Genomic DNA, 24,392 nt, shown 5'->3' on the forward strand with positions numbered 1-24,392 from the left:
CTTAAGTAGCATGAGTAAATATTCGGTTTAATAACAGTATGGCAGTACCATTATTTTAATAATTCCCCAGGATATAAAGCTTCAGAAAATTGTTCTTTTCTTCCTTTCAGTTCTTTTTCTTCAACAGAATATGTATTCTAAGGAATGCATACATTCCATATATCTTCAATTATTTATATTTAATTAAGAAATAAATTATATATACATATCTTGGCAGATTAACTTCTTTAAATTACATTACAGATAAACTAAAATAAAAGGATTTGTACCTCCTAAGAAGAGATAAAGTGAAAATGAGAAAGACAGCTGTTAATCTATTTTGAAAGAAGATGATACATGACATAGAATTAAAAACTAACTGTGAATACTTTATACAGAATGTAATTCACATAGTAAAAAGTGAGAATTGAGTATTTCTGAAATTAAATAAGGATATTTGGAGTCCTATACTTACAGGGATGCTAGAATACAGGGAAAAAAACTAACTAATATTCTATCATACCCCAGCTTACCTCTGTTTTTTCTTTGAGAGATATACACACAAAAAATATGTATCATAAAACTAAATAAACTACCTTGCAGGCATAGTTAGTTATACTATGTAGTTATATACTATGTAGTCACTGAGGTAATACTTGTTATTTTAAATAATTGCCCTAGTAAGTTAATTTTACTCTGGACTACAATCAGGCATTTTTTTCACTCCAACAATGAAGAAAATATTTTCTATATTTAACAAAATTAAATACCTGACAAAATACTTAAGTTGAGTAATATGGTAACCGCAGATACATGTTCAGAAGAAGCACTTTCAGAAAAAAATTTCAAAAACAAACTTGCATGTGAAAAAAACAATTGTAACTCTTTCTGCTAAAAATTTAATTATGGCCTTTAAAACTATGCATTCAAAACCAGTGGTAAAAATGGAACTGTTTTTATGTTGCTGAGAATGAAAAATATTCTTTAAAGTTGTAAATGAACAAATCTTCATACATTATCCAGTTGCTCCTTGAATGAATTTTGGTCCAATAAAAAAAAAAAAAATTCTCTATCAGGAAAAGACTACTTTGGAGGGAAGCTATTTTGCCTTCAAAGTCCTCACTGTGTCCACATTCCTGACTCCACCCACAGAGGTGTAGTGAGCCGACAGACAGGCGGGGGGTAGGGAAGGGACTGGCATGAGAAACCCAGCCTCTTGCTCTTCTTCCTCTTTAGGATGTGCTGTCCGGAGAGCAGAGCACCTGTTTCCGTCAGCTTCTCACTGCCTTAAGCTTTAGAGAGCCAAGTCTCACCCAGGAGGTGTTCACATTCTCATGTGACTGTGAGTGGCTGAGGGCTTGGCCTATGGACTAATTAGACAAGTCTCTGTAATTCTGGAGGTGAAGATGAGGTCACATTTAAAATTACTGTAAATATTTTGCTATAACATTTTTATAAATTTTTAAATGAATTTTTGGTTTTCATCTTCCTTAGTCCTTTGTCCTTTACTATGGATCTAAAATCCTGATCTGGTACTTTTAGCAAACACCCTCTGTCTGCTCAGTAAGCCCAACAATTTTAAGGTCTTTTTGTTTTCATTCACTTATTATTTTTTTGTATTTCTATATTCACTGAAATAAAAGATACACTTTTATTTCAGTGTTTGTCATATATTGTATTATAATGAAATATATTACAAAAACAGTCATGAAATATATTCCATAGCTAGAAATCAATATATCCCAGGAGTGCAATCTATTTCAAGATTGATTCTTTAAATTGAGTAGCTTATTTTAGATTTTAAACAGTGATGGAGTTTAGATATCATTATCCCAAATAGAAGCAAGCTAAATTACTATATTGATAAATAGTCTGGAAGCTATAAGATGAAACAAATAGGGAAAATGATATATATTGAAGAAGGTTTTTTATAAATTATTTTTCCCTATAGGAAGATAATTCAATCACTGGCTTTATCTATCATAAAATATCCCATTAAAGGCTTCAAATATGCTATCCCAAGTTTTATGTCTAAGTCAATAATATGATGTACTAAATAACTCTTGGGGAAAAAAGACATTTTTCATTTATTTCCTTTTCACTGCTTTAATGCTGGTAGAGAGTATTTTGCACTCAACTTGTTTTGAAAAATGTTTAAATTTAGTTGAAGATCTAGTTACTTAGAAGGCATCTACTTATAAAATAACTGGCTTTTTCAGATGCAAAGTAGTATGTATAGACTGGATAAACAGCAAGGTCCTACTGCATAGCACAGGGAACTATATTCAATATTCTGTGATAAACCGTAATGGAAAAGACTATAAAAATGTATATATATATATATATATGTGTATAACTGAATCACTTTACTGTACAGCAGAAATTAACACAACATTGTAAATCAACTATATTTCAATTAAAAATAAAAAATAAGAAAATAATTTTTTTAAAACTGGCTTTTTGTTAAAAATATTTGCTTCCATACATGACATCCTCAGTGTGTTAATATTAGAGTTGTTCCTCAATCTGGGTCAATTAAGGAGAGAGAAAGAGAATTTGCTCAAGTTAAATACCACCAATCTCAATTTTTTAAGAAACAGAGTAATACAATTTCATGTTCAGTCAGGTAAAACACATGAAATTAAAATACACTTAGAGCAACAATAAAGACTTAGTGTAATTACAACAACAATAATTTAAAAATTGCCTGAAATCAACCTAGTATATATTTTAATTGCAAACAGTTTATATCCTTAAGCTACTTAATTAATTTCATGCATTTTAGCTAAATTATTAACATCACCCAACAGAGAGATTCCTGAAGGAAAATACAAGTAACATTTAAAGACAAAAAGAGAATTCCAATAGAAAATACCAGGAACACTAAATCCAAAGAATGGTCAGAGATTAGAAGGAAAGTGAGAGTGGCAACTCTATTCTTTCCCCCTCCCCACCATTGAAGAAATTGCTTGAACTAGACTTTTAAATAATTGAAGTAAAGCAATTTTGAGAAAGCATATTGTCATTATTAATCAACCCAAAGAAGTGATTTACCACAAAGGTTTTTATAAACCCCTTTTATAAAAACAAACAAAAAACATGCAAAACAAAAACTATTTTAAGACAACAGTGTGGCATTCATAATGCAAAAACAATGAAATAAATAAAAATGTCACCGCAATTTTGCTACTAAGGAACAAAAATGTCCTTGAGAATCATCTGTACTTTTGATGTCTTCTGCCTTCCCCCTTGTCCCTTCCTTCCTTTCTTGTTTGAAGAATACATTTCATGTTCTGAAATTCTTCTGGGAACTCTGTATTGTTGATACAATGGTAATGAAACCTAGGATGTGTTTCAAGACCACTGAACTTTTTAAAAGGAGATGTTATAGAAATAATTTAATTTTCACTTTTACTTCAGATTTTATTACATTAATAATCATTGTCAATACTAAGCCAAAAGACACTGCTTTCAAAGAATCAGTTTTCACAATTATGGGAATATTTTGTCATTGTTTTGCTATCCATACTGCTGTAGTAACAACAGCAATAACATTAATTCATGGCATGTTTATGCCAAGGACATTTTCCTACACTTACACTAATCTTCCCATGGCCTTGTCACACAGGTGTTACTCTCCCCCTTTCAACTAAAAAAAAAACCCTAAAAATCAGTGAAGTTACTTAACAGTTTTTAAAGTCTCACAATTGGCTTAAAAAAAAAGGAGCCAGAATTCAACACCAGGCTTGTCTGATCCCTTTATCTCATTATTTTAGTATTATTCATTTATGGAGGAAAGCAATGGAGAGAGAGTGCATATTCACAGCTAACCTTTCCTGTCCTCCTGAACCCCCTCCATCTTCTGCCTTTAATTCCTTAGGGTTACATGGCAGACTTGTTTCTTTGGCTTATCCAGGGATCTCTCTTTCTCCACCCTCTCCATGTCTGGCTCTCCTGCTCTCCCTTTCATCCTGATTCCAATTCTGAATCTATTTGTTTAACTGACCTTTTTTGGATCCATGGATTTTCTTTCTCATTCAGTCTTCTTCCTGAATTAGATCTCAATTATCCTCTGTCCATTTCAGAGTTTTGATGTTTATCTAGTGGACTGGGCAGCCTCAGCCTCCTAGCAAAGTATAGTTTCACTTAGTTTCATTTAACAAGTATGTAATGAGAACCTACTGTGTGCCAAGCACTACTATAATGTCGACTGAAAAAAATTCACAACCTAAAAGTTGAGAATTAAGTTTTATTTGGTGGACAAAATGGAAGACTTCAGCCCGGAACACAGCATCTCAGAGAGCTCTGAGGGATGGCTCCAAAGAAGTAAGGGATGAGCCAGGATATATAGGAGTTTTGCAATAAAAGCAGGTAGTGGAACATCAAAAGATTGCTGTTAACTAAAGAAAAACGGACATCTCAAGTTAATGAATTTAGTGCTTTTCTATTTATGGGAAGATGCAAGAGTCTGGGCTCACTGAAATCATTTCTCTGATATGCACCTTAACTATCTAGGGCCACTATCCTGCTTTTCTCCATCCTGAGTCCCCTCAGGGTGCACAGTCGGAGGCAGCTGCAGTGGCTGTTGGCCCGATGGCCACAACATGCTTTGTTTACTGATACGGCAGGTGACATTTTCCATCCATAATAACTATGTGAGTAAATTGGTAACAAATACAGGCAAGATTCCTGTTTTCAAGAAAATAAAAAATTTCCACATAATAATAAATACTATGAAGAATGCAGAGTGAGATCATGAAGTAGCAGAGAATATTGGTTGTCTATGGGCACTGTCGCTGGTAGGGTTAGAAAAGGTCTCTCTGAGAAAGTAACATTTGAGCAGAAAAATATGAAGTTTCCTTGTGGCTGAAACATAGAGCATGATCAGGAGAGAGAACAGATGAGGTTTGAGATGAAAGCCAATGGGCAGAGCATTCATGTGGTGCCTTAAGAAACCACAGAAAGACATCTGGATTTCATTTCAACTGGCTAACTGTAGGTTTTAATTAAAACAGAAAATGATTTGACCCAACTCAAGTTCAAAAGATCTGTGTGAAGGATGGACCTTAGGAATATTCTAAGAGAAACATGGTGGTGACTTGGTGTAGGGACACTGCGGTGGAAGTCAGGAAAGAGTTGGATACGGGATATATTCTAGAGGAATAAACTGACGTGACTTGGTGACAGACTGGACTGGCAGGTAAACGGAAAGAAAGACACATCCTCTAAGACTGGGAAAATGAAGAGCATTTTCACATTACCTCACCATTGGTGTGAACTAGCCTGCCCGGCTTCAGTAAACTTAACTGAGAAACTGACAAGGGAGCAGGGAATCACTGTTTTCATGGTGATTCCTATCCAATTTTGTCCACTCCTCCTATTATAGGAAAGAGTAACATCTATTTAAAACGGAATGTTTGGACATTATTTCAAGTCCTACACAAAATTAAATATACAGAATTCTGGGGTATTTATAAGTTTTAGAAAAATGTCATTTTCTTCCTATTACACACTATATCCCCCCAAATCATTTAAGTGTATTCAAAATACTGAATTATACATCACCATGATAAAACACACATTTAATGGTATTACATCACATTGAGGAGGGTGACATTATTAATCTCTACTTTCATATCATGCATCTTCATTGATATTTATTTATTACTCCCTTCACATCATATATCAACTACAATCAGAAATGTTAAAATAGCTCTAAAAAGTGTAATTTTAGAATTTCAACATTTACTTTGGGACCTTTCCTACTCTCTGTAACCTGAAGTCCTAGCTGTGACTTGATTGCTTATTATTCAATTTTTAAACAAAATTTGGCTCCTCACCTTGCATTATAGAGTGTAATAACTATGCCTATATTTAACAGAGGCTATTAGTTTGTAAATTGCTTTCAGGCAGAAACTAAGTGAAAATCCTCTACCTCATCATTGTGATCACCATACAAGATATTTAGTAATAATAACTCAATAAATGTTTTGATTAAAAGTTAATGAATGAAATTTAGGATTATTCAAACTGCAGTGATTTGGATGAATCGACACTTTTCCTTGACTTATACAGTTTTATGCACAAGCACACACAGGCACAAATATTTTCAAAGAGTCGTACCTCCCAGAGTAGCAGATAGCAAGAAATGTGTCCCATATTTCTTGATAAGGTTTTCTGTGATTTGCTGAAGGGTAGGTCGACGTCCCAAAAGTCTTATGTTGCGGAAGAATTCAGGGGCAAGAGGCAGAGGGGAGCCAAGGAAATTTCTTCTCTCAACTGCAAGGTTATTTACTTTCCAGCGGCCAAACTCCCTGAAAAGCAAATTTATTTTTATTCGTAAATACATAATCTATCTGAATATTTTCATTTGAAAAGTTCACTTGATAGTTTCGTTGGGGTCACTACATTACAATGATTCTTGTTTGTAATAATACTTCATGTGCTATGAGTAAGTAGGAGAAGCAATATTTATAATTTATGTAGCTGGAGTGAATATACTGAAACCAAGTCATGGAGAGGAAAAATAAACCACTTAAAGCAACAGACTCCACTGATTTTTTTTCCAAAGGAAAAATGTACTCATAAAAATGATTTCAGGGCTTCCCTGGTGGCGCAGTGGTTGAGAGTCTGCCTGCCGATGCAGGGGACACGTGTTCGTGCCCCGGTCCGGGAAGATCCCACATGCCGCGGAGCGGCTGGGCCCGTGAGCCGTGGCCGCTGAGCCTGCACGTCTGGAGCCTGTGCTCCGCAACGGGAGAGGCCACAACACTGAGAGGCCCGCGTACCACAAACAAACAAAAGATTTCATTATGTATAGAATATTAATGTAGAATTATTTTTTAAAAGGGAAACTAAAGTAATACTTTACCATTTTCCAATGGAAATTGAAAAAAATAAATTTATTTTCATCATTAATGATTATTTTCTATTCACTTTAGAGTGGGAACTTGTCAAACCTAAAGAATACTAAGGCACTGTAGAAGAATTTTTAAAAATATGATCCAAAGAAAAATTTTTTTTATAATAATTATTGTTTACAACATAATTTGAAGCCCCAATTCAACTTAATTAGTAATTACTCAAGATGCAAAATAACTTTTAAGGTGGATATGGTCAAATTAGAGAAGTAGCAAGTATGATTATAAAAAATTTATATATAAAAAATGTATACATTTATATTGTTAAAGTCAACCTAATAATACTTTAGAAAATAACTACAGTGAACTGGATTGCCTGATATCAACCATACAGATTTTTTTTCTGAGGAGTGGTCTGATAAAATCTCAAATACCTTCCACAGAGAAGACTTCCCTCTACTAGATTTAAACACTCCTACGTGTGTAATTTAACTGTTACTACTTAGCAAATAAAGGTTGATTAAATATTGTATAAATACTTGCCATACTTATTTATATTTTTGCCTCCAAAAAATTCCTGGAATGTACCACAAAAAGGTGCATGATAGATACATCTGTGAACCAGACTCTGCATGGAGTTCACATTCTAGAGAAAGTTTTAAAAATAAATAAAATAAAGATGTTAAGTTAAATTTTAAAAACATCCAGATTGTGACAAGGGCTGAGAGCTACCACAAACAGACTGCTGTGATGGGCCATAGGGCTGTGGACAGGATGGCCCTATTTTATTTTAAGTGATCTGAGAGGGCAACTCTGGAGAGGTGGTATTTGATACTTAGTCTCTGAAGGTAAAATAAAAGAGGCTAGATGTGGGGAAGCACAGAATAGATTTACACAGAATAAGGAGAAACAGTAAATACTTCCAGGACCAAGAACCATGCCCCTGATAGAGTCGCTTGCCATGAATAATTTGTCCCAGTGACACACATCTGGCAGCCATACAATCCATCCAGTCTTTTGGAATTTAATTATAAGAAAGATTCACTAAAGAATCTAGGTAAGGCCTTGGCCTGAAAATAAGTCAACTTAGTGTTTCCTTCATTGAGAAACTCTCGCTATTACCTCTGCAAATCAGCTGACCCAAACAGTTTTGAATAGTATTATTCTACCAATGGTTCTCAAATGTCAGCACATATCAGAATCACCTGGAAACTCCACCCCAGAGTTTCTGATACATGAGGCCTCGGATGGGGTCAAGAGTTTGCATTTTCAACAAGCAATGCCAGTACTGCTATTCTGGGGAAGATACTCTGAAGAAAACTACTGATTAGGTAATTTGGTTTGTTGTTTTTAAAATTTACTCAAAGTGCTCTCTTTTCAGTAAATCTTGGGCTTATAGAGATACTATACTGGATTTATTACTTCATATTTCCTCAGAAGAGAGTAAGAATGTCATTGTTATTGTTCCAAACCTAATTGGTATCAGTAATTTTTTGTCTTTTCATCTTGTAAGAAATTTACCTGAATGTATTTGTGCATGTGTGTGTTCGACATATATGTAGAATATACATATGTAAATACATATTCAAAACTGTGAAGGAGAGCACTTAAAATAAAATATTTTAGTATTTTGTGAATATAAGGTATATAGTAATACAATGCTTCTAAGAAGTTGTTTATTAAACCATGATCTAAATAATAGCTGCTCATTAATTTCCAAACTTTACCCTCAAACATTTACTTTTTTATTTGCTGAAAAAACTTTATAATTTTATCAAGGGATAGTAACATAGCTTGAACCTAAAGTTGTGGTATATCTTTTTCAATGGTTTAAATTACCAAATTTATAAACTCATATGTATATTCTCATAACTTAAAATGTGAATTGCTAAGTGAAGTAATTGGACTTAAGTAACCAAGACAATGGTGGTATTTTACAACCCATACAAACTCTCTCTAAACTGCTGAGTATTTCTTGCTAGATGGCTGTGGGTAACTACATATTGGGAGAGTGCCATTCTAGCCTCTCTTATTTTTTTTAACAATTTGTAAATATATAATATCAACCTGCAATCAGTACCAACCCATGATCTATTCTGACTTGAAATATTTGCAACTTTCTTGAGTTTGTTCCTCTTAAATTTGACAAAGAATGGATGTAATATGAAAGAACTAGAACAAATTTACATCATTTTCTGAAATCAGCTTATAACATTAATTTAACAAGAAAATTTATTAATGGTTTGCTACTTATTGTCATAACTACCAGATATCTTGGTAGTAATATAGATGAATAGAAGAAAACCTCTGACTTCAAGGATTCCAAAATTATACTAAGTGAAGTATAATATGAATGAATAAATTGCAATTCAATGGCTTTACAATATTTTTGTGTGCAAAAATACAAGTAGGCCAGTAGCTTATTGAGCACAACCCCTCTGCCCAATTCCTTGATATAAATGTTGCTAATCTAACTCACTTCGAATATGTTTTCTCTTCCCTTATATTCACACACTTCAGAAGGCTATAAAGAGCCTAAGACTATGGACAACCTTCCAGGGAGCTTTCTTCATCTATCAGGCGCTTTTTATTACCGCAGTATGTTAACCTCAATTAAGTTTATGGTCTCAATTCACCTTTTGACATTTCATTGGGATAAAACACTTTGCCACCACATCTGGTTAATTTATCCTCTCTGTCATGCAACACCAAAAGTAAAGGACAAACTCTTTGAGAGTATCACCAAACTAAGACTATAACTAAATCAACCAATCAACTAACTAACTGAATAAATGAATGAATGAATTTTATAAAACAGGATTGTTAGTAACCATAGCAAATTGTTTTCTTAATTTTCAGAGCTTCATCTAAAATTCTTCTCCTAGTTTTTTTTTATATTTTCATATAAAGAATGAAGTAAAATATTTTACTTTCTATTGTGTATATCCCAAAAGTATAATTTGAATAGAAAAAAAATGTCGGTTTGAGAACTGAGATCTCTCATTTCCACTCACGTTTGGATTATATTGTAATGATATATGATCACAGTTATAATCTCCATATATTTTGGAGAAAGCCTAGTTAGTACAGAAATCATCCTGAGAAGTGATGATAAGAGCACTTTAAGTAAAGGAAATCATCTCTGGACAGTTAAGTACCACACTATGAGCTGTGGACATAGATATGAATACAAATATCGTGTCTCTTACCTGGGCACAGGTATGATTGCATTTACCCGTGTGGCCACACAGCTTCCTTTGACCAATAACGTGTGAGCATGTAGGTTAGCCTGGACCCTCAGCCTGGGACTTTGATCAGCAAATATGATTCGAGTTCCCAACCTTCAACCACTACCCCTGCAGCTTCTTAGGATGAACAAGAGCATGAACTAAAAAGAGATCTTGTCATGTAAATCTACCAAGATTACAGAGTTAGTAGTTGGTTTCCTTGCTTTCTAGCAAAGTCATCTAGTATACCATGGCTGATGTAGAGTATTTTGACTGTGGGGTAACTTGAGAAGGCAAAAAGGAACTAATGGTTGTACATAAATTAGGAACATATGGGCACAGTTTTTTTTTTTTTTCCTTCCTTAAGAATAGATCCACTTCAGTTGGAACTAGACCACGCACACATTAAATTTTGGAAAAACAAAGCAATGGAATGCTGAATTGAAAACATGCTGTCTGGTATGATTATCATAATGAGAGCATTTTACCCAAAGGCATCTATGGAGTCTATCCAGATGCATTATGTTTATATTAAATAAGAACATTGTTGTATCTAACTAAATGCTGCCTTCTACCTGAAGCCTTCACAGAATGTAAATATCTTCTCATCATAACCTTTGGAAGTCTTTAAATGAAATCAGCACAATCATCATTGTTTAATTTAACTCAGCCCCTTTAGAATCACCACTATTTTGTGGAACACACAAATGGACTGTAAACAGTTCAGCTGGAACATTACTTTGAAAATGTTTTTGTTGGCTCTAAGGAGCCTCCATTAGTTGATTAGAGTTATATGTTTGCTGCTAAAAATTCTGACTTGCAACCATCATTTTTTATGCGTGTCCACGTAATGTTTACTTTTCTACAACAATATATATTATAATTTTATCCCCACGCATCTCATAAAAAAGGTTGGAAAACCGGACTGACATCAACAAATTCCATTTAAATAACGGTTACATCATTGCCACATTGCCACTGACCTTTCTAATTTGTATTTAAATTCTGTGTGAATGCATAAATGTACTCAGTATATTTGAACTATATTAACTACCATGATTTCTTTAAAATTACACATGTATACTTGGTTCCTGAGAAATACAGAATCTGCCACTGGTGATATTATATATTTTGGACTCTCTACCAAAGGAAAGGCAACATAAAAATATTGATAAAATCAGACGATGCATTTGCTGAAAAGGCTTATCTTTAACTGCTAACTTAACACTAAATAAAGTTGTTTGTGTAAAGCCCTAAAAGTTTTTATTACATTACTTTTCACAATACTACACTTGTTGGCTTGCAATTTTAATTCTGTCAATATTCATTAACACTTGCAGACACAACAGAATATTAAAACAAAATATATTACCCAAGCACTAATCTGTGAACAAATCCAGCCTAAGAATTATGAATTGCCAATCTTTAGTAGTAATAACTTTCTAATTACATCTGTAAAGTCATACTGATCTTAAGAAATGCCACTAATAATCAATACTATCCCCCCATAATTCTATTATGTGTAACTGTTATATATAAAATTGGCTCTTTTAATGTTCTTTCTGTAGCACTTCCACGCCTCACAAATGATGCTGTTTTCCATTTGGCCAGAACAAGAGAAATGTTCTTAATGACCTGAATAGCTGTAGCTCTGAAGGCAGTTTTTTAAAAGCAGCTAAATGCTGAGCAGTTGGCAGGGTAGAGAATCCACTCTCTTTCACTCTCCTGCCCCTTAATACACTAATATGTTTGTTTTTTTAAAATTTAACAGTAGCAGGGCTCTTAAAGCTTGGGAGGTATTTTGGTGTGAAGCTAGGAATTTAGAAGAATGAATCTATTTTTAAAAAACTGGAAGAAAGGCACAATCACAAATATGACATTTGTGAAATGTTTACATGCAGGATTTTGAGAAGCATCATTAATGACTATTGTGTTTTGAATGAGCCACCAAATTCACAGGAGAATGGAGAAGACAAATTAGCATTATTGCAAGAAAACACTTCCCAACCCAGTGAAGCAACACGAATTCATTGTAGCTGTAGCCTCTTGACTATATTATTGAATATATAAGATTGGGGTGGGGTTACTGAGAATTTTTAATGAATGGTCTGGTTTATGGCTACTAATGTATATTTTTAATTCTTAAAATATGTTAAATTTTTAGGGCTATGAAATAACTGAAAGTGATTTAATTTTATCTTACATAGCTTTAAATCATTTTCTATAGTTTAATAAATAGGGGTTTAAATCAAATTTTAAGGGAAATACCACAGAATTCAATTGTCATAGTTACTGTCATTATTCCCAAAGGTAATTCACTTCATAGGACTATAACGGTACCACATGCTTATACCCTTGCAGATATATATATAAAATAGAGATTTATTATCCATTTTTAAATTAAATCACTCCTTTGAAGAGGTGTTAGCAAAAGTTTTGATGTAAAAAATATACATACATGCTGTCAATGAATTACTTTCTAAATTGAGGAGAGAGGGAATTATTTAACAAGCAAAAGCTTTTCTTTCTAAATTTTGGAAGTATAGTTTTAACATCTATTACAACTCATCACAATTATTCCTCAATCACATTCATATAATTATACAGATTTGGTAATTATTGATCAGTGTAGATAAGCTAAGAGACAAATACAACTGAGCTAAAATAAAATGCCTACTCTGATTCCCTGTGAAAAAAAGCAATAAACAAATACAAATGTCTTTTTTGAAATTTATAATTAAAAAATTAATTATTTATTTGGGTTACTAAGTTGAAAAATTTACACTTCTTACATAAATTTAAATATTTTAGGGAGCTAGATAATGTTAGTTTTCCAAAGGAGACTGGATTTAGGAATCAGCTGAAGTTTCAAATCTCATCCTCACCAATTCAGTTCACAAAATTCAAAGCTGATTACATTTTGGCAAGTTTTTAACCTCACTGATGTAAAGTCATTTCATTTATAAGTGTACGTCCAATAATACTGACTCTGTAGAGTTTTTAAAGAAGTAAAATTTGTAGCAATTAACTAAAATAGTGCAAGAAGCACAGTTTACTTCTTGGTAAATTTTGGTGTGTGTACACTTGTGAAGTCACAGATTTTTGTCCCAGGATGTCAATGTGAATAAAGATAGCTAGCTAGCTAGCTAGCTAGCTAGCTAGCTAGATCAAGGTAATAAGCTTTAGTGAAATTAATGAGTAAAATTAACAAGAGAATTTTTAAATAGAGCCACACTCAAAGAATCTGCAAATTGTTTCTCTTGGTCCAGGCACAGATTAATAAATTAAATGCTCATCAGTAAGAATAAATGCCAAAAGAATAGTTACCTGCTAATGAAAAATTAATCTGCATTTGATAATTTCTTTAAACATTTAAGCAATAATTTCATTGAGATTCTTTATAATGGTACAACCTCTACCTTAAACATTGGAACAAATATTTATAAATCATGAATTATGACAATGTGGCTAACCAATTAAATATCTGAGGTTGCAATAAATCAAAACTTCATATACTTCTTAATTTCAAATAACCTTCAAGTTGCCTCCAAAAAGGCAAGATCAAGGACTTTTTTTAGAGTAACTAAATGTTTAGAGACAGTGAATACAAATTGTTAATCTTTTTATGAAAATTTTCCATAATAAAAATTATATTTAAGTAATAGTAACTCAATTTAATAGAATATTTTTCCTGTAATAAGTTTAAAATATCTTAAAGAAAACTCTTTTTAAATGTTATGATTTTTAAGGAAAATAAAAATGTGTTGTAGTAGGTCACAGGTTTTAAGATACATATAATTTATTTCAACTTTATGTCTTTCAAATCCACATGTCGTAGGGAGGCTGGATATGGTGTTTTATGACAAAATAAACTTTCAGAAAAATGTATAATTTTAATTTTACAAGGTATAAATTACTCATTCCCTAAATTATAACATTTCAGTTTGAGTCAGGCTTGAGTTGTCAAAATATCACTTTACACACAAAAAGCTTTTGAAACGTAAACTGGTAATGTTACTTTTCTCTGGATATTATTGTCATCTATGGATGTATATGTAATATGTAATCTATGGATTACAAATTGAAACATATTATCTGACAGGCACTTAGTCCTCCTGTCTTCTATGCTTGGAATTCATATAAAATAAATTTGTTATAAATTTATATAACATTATAATTTAAATATAATTTAAATTATAAATTTGTTATATTTAAAATAGATAACCAAAAAGCACCTACTGTGTAGCACAGGGAACTCTGCTTAATATTCTGTAATAACCTAAATGGGCAAAGAATTTGAAAAAGAATAGATACATGTATATGTATAACTGAATCACTTTGCTAGACACCTGAAACTAACACAACAATGTTAATGTTAATCAACTATACTCCAATATAAATAAAAATTTTAAAAGAGAAAAGATATTAGTTGCATATCACCCACTATATAACCCTTCAAAGACATCAATAACATATGGGGAAATTGCTGTCTTCTCTGCTCTGCCAATCCTGTCTCCAACTAATTCTGCTAAGTATTCATAGCAGAGTATTCTTTTCCTTCCTAGTAGTTAATATATTTATCTGTGTGGTTATTCAATTAATGTCTGCCTCTTCCATTATATAATAAGCTCCACATAGACATGGATTACGTCTTCTTTTTATAACTATGTATTCTTAAGACTCAGATACATGATCCACAGTAGTCACTCAATAAATACATACTGAAACAACAAAGGAGTGAATGTTATCATGTGAGCTAAAATGAAATAACCACCTAAGAAAGAAAAAGGCTGAAGTTTCTGACTTGTGAGCACACACCCTGGCTAAAGTTCACAGAAAACCAAGCTCATTGGAAGAATTCATTTTTCAGTTGGGCTCTTTGAGTGTTCAAGTGACTAGGGGTGGTTAGGAGTTAACTATTTGCTTTAAATTGAGAATCACTAAGTACTAGGTAAAAACCTACTCCTATTAAAAGTCGAAACATATATTTGAATGTTGAAAAAAAAGCTACCATTGTCTGTGAGTACAGTGAAATCTACAGAGTTGGGGCTCACAGCCTCCATTAGCTAATGCACTTCGGGGAGAGGAGTCCTGCTATCAGTTATAAGAGGATCTTCAATCTTTCGTATCTGTGTCAGCCTAAAGGCAAGGGAAAGACACTGATTGTACAAACTCAAATTCCATACTGCTAGGGGATAGATAAATATATAATATATACTTTGACAAGTTTTTTTCCTAAAAACATTAAAATGTAAGTTTTAACAGGCAATAAGTTTAAAGTCTGACTGGCAAAAAGCAAAATTTTCATATTATTTGATATTTTGATTGTCAAGTAACATTTACCTCAAGATGGAATTTGAAATGTTAGTTAAATTAGACTTGTGTTTAAAGTGACTCATTGGTTTAAACTACTACACTGTGAGGTATATATGCTCTTCTTATCTCCTTTTGGCACATGAGAGGGTTTTGGTGCAAATTATTTTTCTAAGGATGTATACCTAACAATAGCTTGAATCCAGGGAATTTGACACCAAAAGTAATGAACTTAACTTCTTTATAGATTAACAGCAACTTTGAAAGGTGGATTTTAATAGTAATGCATGATACTTGTGTGTGTAGGGATTGTAAAAGGGAGCATATGGTGAAAGAGAAGGAAAGTGATAGAAATATATATATATATATATATATATATATATATATATATAGAGAGAGAGAGAGAGAGAGAGAGAGAGAGAGAGAGGGAGAATGGTGGAAAGGAAGGAAGTTGGGAGACGTTTATCAATAAAATGGGGAGGAATGTGAGAGATATAAATTATTATAATAGAAACAAAATACTGACTATAGATTAATGCTTTATTGTCCTGACTAAACAGTTATCCAAGCAATACAGAATGTAAATATCTGTTTGGTAGAAGGAGCTAAAGAACGCTTGGGACTAATTCACATTTCTCAGAAGAGAGCAGTAGAATTGTAGGAACTGAATGATTAAAGAGGTTTACGATTAATTGCTTTCATAAGTGATATAGTACAGTCCAAACTCCAGCCTCAGAGTACAGAGAATAAAAGTCTCAGAGTGAGTCTCAGATGGTGTGAAAGAAAAGAGATTCTTCGATGGGATCACCCAGCTGTGATGAGGGAATTCAAGGATGAAATTGGGAAAATGATGGGAAAAATCTGTTACATCAAAAAACAACTAAGCTGAAGGTTGCCAATATGTCTCTAATGCGTAACAAGGATTCCAGAGAAGGAGGAAGTACTGTAAACCCACAGGGAAGCTTAGATTCCACGATAAAACGTTAACATCACCGAACACAAAGGGAGGTACTCCATCACAAGAAAAAGAGTGTTATTCCACAATGGGGATATTATGTCTCATCCCTTTACTGGAACTGCTTGTAATGAAAAATATGCATGTAGAAGAAAATAAATTCATAAATATAATCAATTGATTCTTAACAAAATAAATGATGTCTCCTCCACAAAGTTTGCTTTAAAAAAAACAGGTCACTGGACTACTGAGTAGTACAGAACACTTTGAGAAAAACCTATGCAAATACTGAAAATATCTGGAAAGAACGGTTAATCACAGCAGAAAGAACCAATCAGGTGTGCAGCCTAATTAGTGCAAAGTAAATAAACAAGCTATATTCAGTTAAAGTGCTAACACACCTATAGATGAAGAACAACTGAGAAGGATTCAGGGGGAAAACTGTTAAAAGACACTTTTTTTAAAAATGAAAGGGCATAATGAAAGATATACCAGCGATATGACAGTGAAAGACAGTACTTTGGGAAATATAACAACCACTGAAATATAATCTTTGGATGATTATATTATCACTTCATTATTGACTCTGAAAAGGAAGTGAATAAACAGGTCTAAAATACTGATGAACCTAAAAACTTATCATGGAGAGTCACTCCACGTGACCAAAGAAAACAGAAAATAAAACGGTGAAACAATAATCAAGGAAGTATCTAAAGAAAATTTCCCAGAATCAGAGAATAGTGTGGGTGGGGTAAAACTGAGGACACTACAGAGGAAAAATGAGAGCAAACAAAAGGAAAAATAAAAGATTTATATCATTTTGAAAGGAGAAAACAAAAAGTGTTTCCATCTCAGCAATAGAGGATTAAGAGAAACAAATGAAAATGGATATATAAAAGTGGTTGTTTTTAATTGCTCAGTCACCATCATAGTTTGTAGTTATCAGCATGACAGACCTGTACGTGATTTTTAGATTTGTACCTATGTATTTCCTTTTTTTTTTGAATGACTGTAGATGATATTGTATTTTTAATTTTGGTGTCGATATGTTCTTTGCTAGCTTAGAAATGCAATTGATTCTTGAATGTTTATCTTATATCCTACAAACTTATTAAACTCCTTCACTATTCTGGAAGTGTTTTGTAGAGTCTCTTGGAATTTCCTATGTAGACAATTATGTCATCTGCAGACAGTGACAGTTTTATATCTTCTTTTCTCATCTGTAGAATTTTCACTTTCTTTTAGTGCCATATTTTACTGGATAGAATTTCCAGCAATATATTGAGTAGAAGAGCTTAGAGTGGATGGATGTCCATGCCTAGTTTAATTTTGTTAAATGCTTTATCTTCATCAAGTGATGTGATCATCTTTTTTTTTTATCCTGTTAGTGTGGTGGATTATATTTATTAATTTTCAAATGGTGAGCTAGCCTTGCAACACTGGAATAAACCCCACTTGGTCATTTATGTATAATTATTTTTACATATTGCTGAATTCTATTTACTCAGATGTTATCAATAAACTTTTATCAATATTCATGAAAGAGATTGGTCTATAGTTTTCTACTTTGGAGCTGTTTTTTGTTCATTTTTTTTTCTTTTTTGGTTTTGATATCAGGTAACACTTGGGTGATAAAAATAAATTGGTATGTGCTCCTCCTCTCCTATTTTCTGAGAGAGACTGTGCAGAATTAATGTTAATTCTTATTTAAATATTTAGTAGAGTTTTGCAGTGAAATTATCTGAGCCTACAGATCTATTTATCTGGAGTTTTAAAACTAAAAATTCCATTTCTTTAATAGTCATAGGGCTAGTAAAATTAAATCTTTTATAGTAGGTGTTCTATGAAAGTTTGTATTTTTGAAGACTTGGTCCATCTTATCTAAGTTGTCAATTGTATGTGTATAGAGTCATTCATTGCATTCACTTATTATCATTTTGATATCCATCCACATGGTCTGTAGTGATAATCACTTAAATCCTGATATTGGTAGTTTGTGTCTTCTCTGTTTTTTTTCCTAGAGTTTTGCCAATTTAATTGATTTTTCCAAAGAACCTGCATGTTTTACTAATTCAGTCCATTGTTTCTCTGTTTTTAATCATTGATTTGCGCTATTGTCTCTAGTTTTTAAAATTTTGCTTGGGTTTACTTTTCTTTTTTGAGGTCTTTTTATTGTTGGTACGCAATTTTTTCCCCTTTACTATTGTGAGCAGTTTGTGCTATAAATTTCTCTCTCAGTATCACTTAAACTGTGTACTATAATTTTTGATACTTTCTATTTTTCTTTTCACTTAGTTCAAAGTATTTTTGTTTATATTGAGATTTATTATTTAACACACAGTTTATTTAGTAGTATGTGATTTAGTTCCCAAGTGTTTGGAATTTTTCATATTGTTTTGTCATTGATTTCTAGTATGATTTCATTATGATCAAAAAAATACACTGTACAATTATAATTCTTTCAAATTTGTTGAGGTTTATCTTATGATTGAGGAGATCTTCTATCTGTTATATGTTCCATGAGTACTAGAATATCTGTACTGGGCTATTTTACAGTAACGGGTTAAATAAATGATTTTATTCTATTGGTTAATAGTGGTGTTAAGTTTTTCTATATTCTTGCTGATTTTTTGTCTAGTTGCTCTACCCATTGATTAGAGACACTGAAATCTCCAACTATAATTGTGGATTTTTCTATTCTTTCATTTCTATTAGTTTTTGTTTCTCATATCTTGTAGCCTGGTGTTTTGGTGCACACACATTTAAGATTAGTATGTCTTCATATTGGATTGCTTTCTGATTACATTAGGCAGTTCTTTGTTTCTTACGATTTCCTTGCTTTGAATCTTACTTTATCTGATGTTAATGGATACTACTGCTTTATTTTGATTAATGTTTGCATGATATTTTTCTATTCTTTTATCATTTTGAAGTGAGGTTTATCATAGACAATCTATATTTTGCTTGTGTTTTGTGGTCCATTCAGCCAATCTCTGTCTTTTAATTAGAATACTTATACCATTTGTAATTAATGCAATTATTGATATTTGGGGGCTTAGTTATTTTTATTTTGTCTCTCTGCTTTTCATTTTTATGTTTTCTCTTTCCGATCTTTTTGTAGGTTACTTAAATAGTTTTTAGAACTTCATTTTGATGTGTCTATAGTTATTTTGAGTACATGTTTTTGTGTACTATTTATTATTGACTGCTTTGTGTATTAATTTTTTTGCCTTTGAGGGATGGGCAATTTAATAGGAGAGATAGATATATGAACAGACAAATCCAATAAATTATGTGGATGAGATAATACATCTATGTGAGTCATATAGAAGGATAGTTCAAAATATATTCAGAAAAGATTAATATATGAATCTGTTACAGGGATGGTATGCCTAAGAAATTAATCATCAATTCAACCAGCCTCACTAAAGACTCAGAGTTATAACAATAAGCAGCCAGATGAGAGGAAAGGCACATTGCCAGAGAGTCACAAATATTTTTAATGAACGATGAGGATATAAATATATCTCTGAAAATGACACAGGAAAATATTTTCTTTTTCTTTTAAGTTGTGGCAAAATGAAATTTACCATCATAACCATTTTAAAGTACACAGTTTAGTAGTGTTAAGTGGTTGCAAGACTGAAACTCATTTCTCACTAAACACTATACCCTGGGCACCACAATTCCACTTTCTGTTTCTATGAGTTTGAATACTCTAGATAGCTCGTATAAATGGAATCATACAGTATTTGTCTTTTTGTGACTGGCATTTTATTTAGAACAATTACCTTAAGATTCATTCATGTTATAGCCTGTGTCACAATTTCTTCCTTCTGTAAGGCTGATTAATATTTTATTGTTTGTATACAGCATATTTTATTTATCCATTCATTCACTGATGGACACTTAGGTTGCTTCCATGGTTGGCTATTGTGAATAATGCTGCTATGAGCATAGTGTACAACTATCTCTTCAAGACCCTACCTACTTTCAATTCATTTGGTATCCACAAAGGTAATTACTGGATCATATGGCAATTCTATATTTAAATTTTTGAGAAACTACCATTTTTTTTTCCCACAGCAGCTACAGCAGTTTACATTTCTCCCAACGGTGCACAAGGGTTTTATTAATTTCTCCACATCGTCACTTAACACTTGCTATTCTGTGATTTTTTTAAATAGTAGCTACATTAATGGGAATGAGGTGATATCTTGTGGTTTTGATTTGCATTTAGCTAAAGATTGGTGATGTCGAGCATCTTTTTATATGCTTATTGGTCATTTCTGTATCTTCCTTGGAGAAATTTCTATTTAAGTCCCTTGCCCATTTTTAAATCATGTTTGTTTGTTTGTGAGTTTTAGCATACTACATTTTATATACGTAACTAACAATGGTCTACTGGGGTTAATCAACATTTTACCATTTCATTCAAGCATAGACACCATACTTCTCTCTATTTCCTTTTCTCTTCCCCATTTTAAATAAAATTGTCTTAAATATTTGTTCAAATTTATTTTGAACCATATAAGACAGTGTTATGTTTATTTCATAATTCAAAAATAATATAAAAAAATGGGAAGGAAAATGTTTTGTGCTTACCCATTTTTATTCTTATTTTTTCCCCTTCTTAATGTTTCAAGGTTCCTTCTTTTATCATTTTATTCCTATTTAGAGAATTCTCTTTTAGGTTACATTTTATGGAAATAAAATCTCTTCATTTTCCTTAATCTGAGAATGTCTTGATTTTTCCTTTTATTCCTAACAATTGAATAGATTTCGAGTAGATATTGAATTCTGGGTTGACAGTTCTTTTCTTCTAACACTTGAAAAAAATGTTCTGCCACTTCTTTCCAGCTTCCATTTTTTTCTAATGAGAAATCTGCATTTAAATTGAATTTCCCCTAGTATGGTGTTATTATTCTCTTGTTGCTTTGAAGATTTTTTCTCTTTTGCCTTCAGAAGTTTGATATGATGTGGCTTAGTAGGTATTTCTCTACATTTCCCTATTCAGGATTTTTCAGTTTCTTGAATCAGAGGGATTATGTTTTTTGACAAACTAGAAAAGGTGTTCTTTGTTTGAGTTCTTTTTCTTCCTTGACATCTACCTTCTGGGATTTCAGTGACATAAATGTTAGATACTTTGTTATAGTCCCATAGATCTCTGAGGCTCTGTTCATTGTGTTTTGTTATTGTTTATTTATGTTGAATTTATTTGTTTTTGTTTGGGGGAAACAATATGTAACTATATATAGTTATTCAGATAAGTCAATGTCTTTTGTTCTGTCTTTAAGTTCACAATTCTTTTTTCTTTTTCCCTATCATTTACTGCTACCCAATCCATTGAGATTTTGCTAAAGAATTTATCATATTTTAGGGCAGTTTTAGGTTCACAGCAAAATTGGGGAAAGGTACAGAGATTTTCTATGTATTCCCTAGCTCCACACATGTATAGCCCCCCTCCATTATCAACAACACTCACCAGAGAGGTACATTTGTTACAACTGATTGACCTACATTGACACATTATAATCACCCAAAGTCCACAGTTCATATAAGGTTCACTTTGGGTGTACATTCTTTGTGTTTGGACAAATGTATAATGATATGTATTCACCACTATAGTATTTTCACTGTCTTGAAAATACTCCAAGATTTGCATATTCATCCCTGTTTGCAACAACACCTGGCAACCGTAGATCTTTTTACTGTCTCCATAGTTTTGTGTTTTCCAGAATGCTGTAGCTTTGAAACCATATAGGATGCAGCCTTTATAGATCGGCTTCTTTCCCTTAGTAACACGCATTTAAGTTTCCTCCATATCTTTTCATGGTTTGCAGCTCATTTATTTTTAGCACTGAAAATCATTCCATTGTCCGGATGTCCATACCTACCAAAGGGCATCTTAGTTGCTTCCAAGTTTTGGCAATTATGAATAAAGCTTCTATAAACATTTGGGTACAGGTTTTTCTGTGGATATAACTTTTGAAATCCTTTGGGTAAATACCTAGTACAATTGCTAGATCATATGGTAAGAGTAGGTTTAGTTTTCTAAGGGAACTGCCAAACTGACTTCCAGAGTGCCTGAACCATTTTGCATTCCCACAAGCAATGTATGAGAGTTCCCATTGTTCTGGATTTTGGCTATTCTAATAGATGTGTAGGGGTATCATTGTTGTTTTAATTTTGCATTTCTCTGATGACACGTGATGTGGAGCATCTTTTCTTATGCTTATTTGCCATCTGTATATCTTCTTTGGTAAGATGGTTGTTAAGAACTTTGGCCCATTTATTAATTGCTTGCTTTATTTATTTATTTGCTTTATTTATTTATTTACTATTAGGTTGCTTTCTTATTGTTGAATTTTGAGTTCTTTGCATATTTCAGATCAGAGTCCTTTATCAGATGTGTCTTTTGCAAATTTTTTTTCCACTCTGGGTCTTGGCTCCTCATTCTCTTCACATTGTCTTTTGCATAGCAGAGGTTTTTAATTTTAATGAAGTTCACCTTATGAATCATTGCTTTCATGAATCATCCTTTTGGTGTTGTATCTAAAAGTCATTGCCAAACCCAGGAACAGCTAGGTTTTTTCTCCTATGTTATCTTCTAGAAGTTTTATACTTTTGCATTTACATTTAAGTCTGAGATCCATTTGAAATTAGCTTTTGTGAAGAGTGTTAAGTCTCTGTCTAGATGTTTTTTTTATTTTGCAGGTGGATATCTAGTTATTCCAGCATCATTTGTTGGAAAGACTATCTTCACCTCATTTTATTGCCTTTGCTTCTTTGTCAAAGATTAGTTGAACATATTTATGTGGGTCTTTTTCTAGGTTATCTATTCTGTTCCACTGATCTATTTATCTATTCTTTTGCCAATACTCCACTCTCTTGAAACTACTTTATAGTAGATCTTGAAGTTGTTAGTGTTAGTCCTCCAATTTTTTTCCTCATTATTGTGTTAGTTATCCTGGGATTTTGCCTCTCCCTTTAGAGTCAGTTTGACAATATCCATAAAATAACGAGAAGTCATTGACTCTACAGACCAAATTGAAAAGAACTGACATCTTGAGAATATTGTATCTTTCTCTCCATTAATGGAATATCTCTCGATTTATTTAGTTCTTCTTTGGTTTCATTCATCAGAGTTTTGTAGTTTTACTCATGTAGATCTTGCACATATTTTATTATATTTATACATAAGTATTTATTTTTTGTATTGTGTCTTTAAATACAAATTCCGCTTTTTCATTGACAGTATATAGGAAAGCAATGGACTGTGTATTAACCTTATATCCCGAAACCTCACTGTAATCACATGAGTTTAGCGAGTTTTCTTGTTGATTCTTTCAGATTTTTTTTCTGACATAGATTTTCATGTTATCCGAGAACAAAGACAGTTTTACCATTTCTTTCCTAATTTGCATAACTTTTATTTCTTTTTCTTGTCTTATTGCATTAACTACAACTTCATACACAATCCTGAAAAGGAGTGATAAGGGACATCCTTGTCTTAGGTAAAAAACTTCTAGCTTCTCACCATTAAATGTGATGTTAACTGTAGGCTTTGTGTAGATATTCTTTATCAAGTTGAGGAGTTCCCCACTATTCCTAATTTACTGAGAGTTTTTATTATGAATGGGTGTTGGATATTGTCAAATGCCTTTCTGCATCTATTGAAATGATCATAAGATTTTTCTTTTCTAGACTGCTATATGATGGATTACATTAATTAATTTTCAAATGTTGAACCAAGCTTGCATGCCTGGGTTAATTCCCACTTGATCACGGTGTGTAATTCTTTTTATACTTTGTTGGGTTAAATTTGTTAATATTTTGTTGAAGATTTTTGCATCTATATTCATGAGAGATATTGTTTTACAATTATCTTTACTCGTAATATCTTTGCCTGGTTTTGGTGTTAGAGTAATGCTGGCTTCTTAGAATGAATTAGGAAGTATTCCTTCAGCTTCTATTCTCTGAATGAGATTGTGGAGAATTGATACAATTTCTTTCTCAAATGTTTCCTATAATTCACCAATGAACCCATCTGGACTT

General features: G+C 32.5%; 1 protein-coding gene across 1 annotated transcript in view; it reads right to left on the bottom strand.

Moving 5' to 3' along the window:
* Nucleotides 1-6,328, bottom strand: part of BRINP3 (BMP/retinoic acid inducible neural specific 3) — a 213,756-nt gene extending 207,428 nt beyond the window's left edge. Inside the window, exon 1 of the mRNA XM_007461248.1 lies at nucleotides 6,103-6,328. Coding sequence (XP_007461310.1) covers nucleotides 6,103-6,328 — 226 coding nt within the window. The remainder of the gene's footprint in view (nucleotides 1-6,102) is intronic.
* Nucleotides 6,329-24,392: the final 18,064 nt, after the last annotated feature.

This window comes from Lipotes vexillifer, unplaced genomic scaffold (assembly GCF_000442215.2).
Source record: "Lipotes vexillifer unplaced genomic scaffold, Lipotes_vexillifer_v1.1 scaffold66, whole genome shotgun sequence".
NCBI classification, from domain to species: Eukaryota; Metazoa; Chordata; class Mammalia; order Artiodactyla; family Lipotidae; genus Lipotes; species Lipotes vexillifer.